This window comes from Cynoglossus semilaevis, chromosome 11 (genome assembly GCF_000523025.1).
Source record: "Cynoglossus semilaevis isolate Cse_v1.0 chromosome 11, Cse_v1.0, whole genome shotgun sequence".
Lineage (NCBI taxonomy): Eukaryota > Metazoa > Chordata > Actinopteri > Pleuronectiformes > Cynoglossidae > Cynoglossus > Cynoglossus semilaevis.
This window is the reverse complement of record NC_024317.1, coordinates 1892527-1898832: the sequence shown is the minus strand read 5'-3', so window position 1 is coordinate 1898832 and position 6306 is coordinate 1892527. Positions and strand designations below refer to the sequence as shown.

The 6306-nt window shown below is 46.1% G+C and overlaps 2 protein-coding genes across 3 annotated transcripts in view; both read right to left on the bottom strand.

Moving 5' to 3' along the window:
• rab44 (RAB44, member RAS oncogene family) overlaps window positions 1-2800 on the bottom strand; it is a 9666-nt gene extending 6866 nt beyond the window's left edge. Inside the window, exons 1-2 of the mRNA XM_025059887.1 lie at window positions 2683-2800; window positions 1080-2649 (exon numbers count right to left, since the gene is read on the bottom strand). Of these exons, the coding sequence (XP_024915655.1) occupies window positions 1080-2579 (1500 nt within the window). The 5' untranslated portion in view covers window positions 2580-2649; window positions 2683-2800. The remainder of the gene's footprint in view (window positions 1-1079; window positions 2650-2682) is intronic.
• srsf3a (serine and arginine rich splicing factor 3a) lies at window positions 2288-5844 on the bottom strand. 2 transcript variants are annotated; one of them, XM_008319763.3, is made up of 7 exons: window positions 5636-5829; window positions 5209-5419; window positions 4989-5123; window positions 4114-4152; window positions 3916-4002; window positions 2793-3674; window positions 2288-2570 (listed from the first exon to the last, which is right to left on the bottom strand). In XM_008319763.3, exons 1-6 carry the CDS (start codon window positions 5640-5642, stop codon window positions 3647-3649), a joined length of 507 nt encoding a protein of 168 aa, XP_008317985.1. In that variant the 5' UTR covers window positions 5643-5829; the 3' UTR covers window positions 2288-2570; window positions 2793-3646. The 2 variants fall into 2 exon arrangements, with proteins under 2 accessions (XP_008317985.1, XP_024915659.1); XM_025059891.1 differs by lacking the exons at window positions 2288-2570; window positions 2793-3674; window positions 3916-4002; window positions 4114-4152 and adding an exon at window positions 4344-4793 and having other exon boundaries at window positions 5636-5844.
• Window positions 5845-6306: the final 462 nt, after the last annotated feature.

The window sequence follows — 6306 nt, the reverse complement described above, 5'->3', positions numbered from 1 at the left end:
TCTTCGGTTCCGTCACTGGGTCCCCCGGGTCCGTCCCTGGTTCCGTCACTGGGTCCCCCGGGTCCGTCCCTGGTTCCTCCGGTTCTGTCTCTGGTTCCGTCGCTGGTGCCGTCACTGGTTCCTCCCGGTTCGTCACCTGGTTCCCCCCGTTTCATCACTGGTTCATCCTCATCTCCCAGTTCCATCACTGGCTCCTCCAGTTCCATCCGTGGTTTCTTCGGTTCCGTCGCTGGTTCCGTCACTGGGTCCCCCGGGTCCGTCCCTGGTTCCTCCGGTTCTGTCACTGGTTCCGTCACTGGGTCCCCCGGGTCCGTCCCTGGTTCCTCCGGTTCCGCCACTGGTTCCACCAGTTTCATCACTGGTTCATCCTCATCTCCCAGTTCCATCACTGGTTTCTTCGGTTCCGTCGCTGGTTCCGTCACTGGGTCCCCCGGGTCCGTCCCTGGTTCCGTCACTGGGTCCCCCGGGTCCGTCCCTGGTTCCTCCGGTTCCGTCACTGGGTCCCCCGGGTCCGTCCCTGGTTCCGTCACTGGGTCCCCCGGGTCCGTCCCTGGTTCCTCCGGTTTCGTCACTGGTTCCGTCACTGGGTCCCCCGGGTCCGTCCCTGGTTCCTCCGGTTTCGTCACTGGTTCCTCCGGTTTCGTCACTGGTTCCGTCACTGGGTCCCCCGGGTCCGTCCCTGGTTCCGTCACTGGGTCCCCCGGGTCCGTCCCTGGTTCCTCCGGTTCCATCACTGGTTTCTTCGGTTCCGTCGCTGGTTCCGTCACTGGGTCCCCCGGGTCCGTCCCTGGTTCCTCCGGTTCTGTCTCTGGTTCCGTCACTGGGTCCCCCGGGTCCGTCCCTGGTTCCTCCGGTTTCGTCACTGGTTCCGTCACTGGGTCCCCCGGGTCCGTCCCTGGTTCCTCCGGTTTCGTCACTGGTTCCTCCAGTTCCCTCAGTGGTTTCTTCGGTTCCGTCACTGGGTCCCCCGGGTCCGTCCCTGGTTCCGTCACTGGGTCCCCCGGGTCCGTCCCTGGTTCCTCCGGTTCTGTCTCTGGTTCCGTCGCTGGTTCCCCCGGTTCCATCACTGGTTCCTCCAGTTCCGTCCCTTCTCTTTGATCAGCTCCAGGTCCGTCCACTCCTTCAGCCCTTCCTCCTGACGACATCTGTCCAGGTCCATCCTCTTCCTCCACAGTGTCGTCGTGTCGTTCTGCAGCAGAATCTTCTTGGTGCCTTTTATTTCTGCGACTGGAGCCAAGTTTCCTGCGCTTCAGTCCTGGACTGGGTCTGGGAACTGTTAGTTGTTCTGTGCTGTGTTGAGGTTGGGAGAGCTGCTCTTTGGGGTTCTCCTCTGAAGATGACTCGTCTTTGGTCAATGAAACGGTTGCCTTCAAAGGCTCATTGCTGCCACTGAGGTTGCTGAGATTGTTGTTATCAGTGACTTCCTCTTCCGGTTCCGTCACTGGTTCCTCCCGTTCCATCACTGGTTCCTCCCGTTCCCTCACCGGCTCCCCCGGTTCCGTCCGCGGCTCCTCCTCATCTCCCAGTTCCGTCACTTCTCTTTGATCAGCTCCAGGTCCATCCTCTTCCTCCACAGTGTCGTCGTGTCGTTCTGCAGCAGAATCTTCTTGGTGCCTTTTATTTCTGCGACTGGAGCCAAGTTTCCTGCGCTTCAGTCCTGGACTGGGTCTGGGAACTGTTAGTTGTTCTGTGCTGTGTTGAGGTTGGGAGAGCTGCTCTTTGGGGTTCTCCTCTGAAGATGACTCGTCTTTGGTCAATGAAACGGTTGCCTTCAAAGGCTCATTGCTGCCACTGAGGTTGCTGAGATCATTGTCATCAGTGACTTCCTCTTCTGTAGTGAAAAACTCCTGGGTTTTTAACGTCACATCTTCATTTATTTCCTGATCGTGTGGTGTGGTGTAAATCTCTCTGTGAGGTTCAGGGCATTCTTGACGACGGTTGTTAACACGACACGTCTCGTCTTCAACTTCCTCAAACTGATCAGCGTTTCCGTCCACAATAGTGTGGTCTAGTTGAGAGTTGCCCTCGTTCTCTGGTTCTTCGTTTTCACTCTGCAGGATCTCAACTTCTGGAGGACGCTCTGGACGGTGTGCTGCAGGGAATCGAACCTCAAACTCAGCAGATTCTGTATTTGAAAACAAAGGATCTGTTTCTGCCTCTCCACCCAGTTCTGCCTGCTGTTCAGACTCAGACATTTCCAGTTGTGGTCGCAGGCCTGTGTCTGTCCATGTGGTTTCATCAACTTCCTCTCTGGGTTCGTTGCCTAATTCAGTTTTCGTTTCCTTTATTCGTTTTTGCTCTTTGTTTCTTCGTCTTGATCCGATTTTCCTTCTGTTCTCTTTGAGCTCCGGTGAAAGTTGATGCTGGTGTTCTGGAAGTGAACTCTCAGCATGAGAAGTCATATTCAATAATTCATCGTCCCCCTGTGGACCGCGGTGTTGAACTGCATCAGTCAGATCTGTTGCGTGTGCACCGTCAGGCCCCGGTGTTTTATTTTGATTCACTGCAGCGCGACGTGAGCCCAGCCGTTTCTTTGATCTCTGAGCAGACATTATTTCTAATCTTCTGTCCTGAATCATGAGACAAGGACACGTTTACTGGCACACATTGTTATACGTTAGCACAAAACTGTCACATGTTCAGCTCTTCGTTAGCACAAAACTGTCACATGTTTAGTTCTTCATGCCTGGATTTTCTAACAACGTAAAACATTTGAGCCCAAACCCACGTTAACTCAACACTGACTTCAGTTTTTAAAACTTTCTCGTCGTTGCTCTGCCTCGTTCACTCACCCCAGTTCGTCTTCGGTCGTCTCACCACACCAGCAGCTTCGTAATGTCAAGTCATAGTCCTTGGCCGAACGACTAACACATTTCACACGTGGGGGTGTTTCCACACTGCAATCATAGCTTCACTTCCTGTCGAGGCAACAGCAGCAAAACGTTTATCTTTGGGATTGTTTTTGTTGTGTGAACATGAAGAATCAGAGCTGAGCTGAATGGTCACAGGGTAGCTGTGGATTATTTACACATTTACGTATATAAATGCATACATTTAAAAAAAAAAAAAAGAAAGTCAATAAAAAGACAATTCCACCTTGGAAAGACATTTATTGAAGGAGACATTTGAATACACCGGAGCAAGTAGTCAGTGCTTGAACAATCAAGCAAAAAAAAAAAAAAGAGGAAAGACTGAATTCTTTAAAAGAAATAACCCACAAAAAGCCAGAAACAAAAAAAAACAGAAAAAAAAAATCACAGCTGTCTAAGCACTTCTAAGATGACTTACAAATAAAAACACCAGTATTTACAGCACTTGTCAGGAGAAACCAAACGCAGATGCATCTCTCAGAAACCTAAGCAGGTAAATAACGCCCTTTTAAAAAGCAAACAGACAAATTAAAAACACTCAATTTTTTTTAAGCACATGCAAGGTAAGAAAAGAAATGGTTTCATCTTCACTGTCAATTTGAAATAATACAAAGTAAAAAAAAACAAAAAAAAAAGTTTTGTTGTAAACAGACTGCCAGAACACCAGACTAACCAAGAGCAGACTAATGTAGGAGGAAAAGCATGACTTTAAAAAAAGAACTACGTCCAGAACCAAAGCGTGACCCAGCTGATGAACCATCCCTCGGAAGTTTTCTTTACTTCCTCTCAAAAGACCTGGAACGACTAAAATACAAAAAACAAACAAACAAATTGCGATATTTCATTTCACGATACTGGATTGACATTCTATATTTTTTTACAATTAACATGAAAATATTTGGTCAGTCCTGTTGATTAGCACACAAAGTAGGAGCTGATGCCACCTAGTGGATCAAACACGGCTTTGACTGGTCTGTCATGTGTGGCTACAGCTGTGGTGTGGTGCTCTAGTGTTGTGAGGTGCAGCGTAAGCCTTTACTCTTACCTTCTTGACCGGGACAAGGATCGTGAGTTTTTACGAGTCTTGTCTCTGGAGAGAGATCGATATCTACGTTTTTCTTTAGACGGAGACCTAGTAGAAAAAATAAATCATCATCATCATGATTATTAATTATTATTATTAATGTGGCAAAGATGAATTCACACAATTTAAATACCGTTGTATTGTACTACTCTATCCTACCTGCTGCGACTGCGGCTCGTGCTCCTCTTCTTTGGCGATCTATGTCACAGATGAAGTGATAAAAAAAAATAAAAAAAGACTTAATGAATCAATAAAACATCAAAATAATGATGGCTCAATATTGAGTCCTACTCAGGACAGATTAATATTTAAATACCAGATCTGAAGTCTTCAGAGAAAGCAAAACTACAAAGAGCAGTATAAAAGAAACTTACTATTTTTGGGGGGGGTTTGGACAAGATAGAAATGACACAAGGACGTCAGACTGACGGTGAGGGAGATATGGCTGCTGCTTGTTGGCTGACTGCAGAGGGAGTTGGAGATGATTATCCCTGCCTGTTGTGTTGTGAGGTTGGGAGGGTTTACAAGCCCAAAGCTGTTCCCGTTGAAACAGTTGTTTTTTGGAGGAATGAAAGTGCTAAGATGCCGATTGGCTGAGAGCGTGTTGTGCGCCACTGTGGAGCCACTGTGGACTGGTGTTAGTGTGGAGGAAGAAGAGCAGGACGCTGGAAACAGCAAGCTCAAGGACAAATAGGCTGATGGAACCTGACGAATGACGGCGCACCGGGAACATGTGACAACACCAGCCAAGCTGAGTTGGGCTTTCGGGGTCAGGAGTCACATGATGCTGAAAGAGCACTAGTTGATTGACTCAGATGGTGAGAACCATGGTGGTGACTCTGAAACGGGGTTCAGTTTAATTAAGAAAAAAGAAAACTAAACTCAGACAGAAAACAAAATTTAAACCTACAGAGAGTCATTTTTAAGAAGGTGCCGACAGAAATGGGCAATTAATACTGACTTCATGTTCTAATACTTCATGCTCCTTGAAGGACATTGAAGTTAAACAAATTAATTGGGGTAAAAACTCGTACCTGCGTCTGACTGGTGGACTACGTCGCCTTACATCATCCCGAGGACGCCTGTTCCAGGACGGAGGAGGACCACGGCTCCTGGAGCGCTTTTCCCCAGTAGACAACTCTACACGGGCTCGACAGCCACACATGTTTCTAAAGAGTAAAAAGCCAAGTAAGAGAGTGCACTGGAAAAACAGGAGTGTGGAGTGAAGTAAAAAGAAAAAAGGAAATGAAATACCTCCCGTCCAGTTCTCTCACAGCATCAGAGGCATCTCTTGGATCTTCAAACTCCACAAAAGCAAAACCTGGTGGATTCCGTGCAACCCAAACACTTCTTAGAGGACCGTAGTAGCCGAACGCCCTCTCCAGTTCGGTCTTGTTTCCATTGTTTCCTAGGTTTCCAACATAAACTTTACAATCGAGGGGGCAATCTCTGTGAAACGCTGGATCTGTAACAAGAGGAGAAAAATAATTTAAAACATGAAGCACAGGTTAAATAATCCATGTTGTTTAAAAGTTAAATAAAAAAACCAGAAAATTTTGCAGGTACCAAAAAAGTAAGGCTGTTCATGCAACAGAAACATCCACAACAGGAATATTTAAATGCTGTGAATTCTCTGCTTGTTCATACATTTGCACAGAATTAAAGACATGGCCTGACATACCTCCCATTTCACCAATGAGACCTGGAAATCTGCTAGGTCTACAAGAAAAGACAGTAAAAAACTGTTTCAGAGATCATTATTTTTTTAATGTAACAGGTGAAAAAAACTACCACAAAAATGAACAACGGTCTATACCAGTCAACAGTGATGACTATACAGTATTCCATCGTTGCTAATTGCAGTATAACTGCAATATAACCATACAAAACATGAAATAAAAACAGTAAACAAAGACTTGTTAAACTATTCACTATTAGACATAATTAAGGAATACTGAATTATTATGTTATATAATTATTAATGAAAGCCTGTTGTTCTTAACGTCAAGTTACAGAAATACAACAGAGAATGTGCAATATTGATAAATAAAGCGCAAGCGTTAGCCGCTCGTCTTCCGTACAGTTCGCTAGCTTCAAAGATAGTGCTAACGTTAGCCGAGAACACTGGGAAACGTTAAATGAGTTCAAACTTATTTGAGCAAGACCAAAATTACATACTGCGTTTTTTTTTGTTACTATAACCTTATTTTGATGTTTACTATTCTTTGAAAAACGGATTAATCAACCAGCATTGAAGGATACGTAAAACTATGAATGTAGTTAGCAAATGTAGCTGCTAGCCACGGCAGCATGGGCAAGAGAATTATGTAGTTTTATTACGTCAACAAAACA

What these genes read in the sequence shown, in the direction of transcription:
- srsf3a (XM_008319763.3), bottom strand. An exon ending in ACGAGCCGCAGTCGCAGCAG is followed by an intron (nt 4,003 to 4,113) that starts GTAGGATAGAGT and finishes TTTTTCTACTAG; the next exon opens with GTCTCCGTCTAAAGAAAAAC. An exon ending in TCCTTGTCCCGGTCAAGAAG is followed by an intron (nt 3,675 to 3,915) that starts GTAAGAGTAAAG and finishes TTTGTATTTTAG; the next exon opens with TCGTTCCAGGTCTTTTGAGA.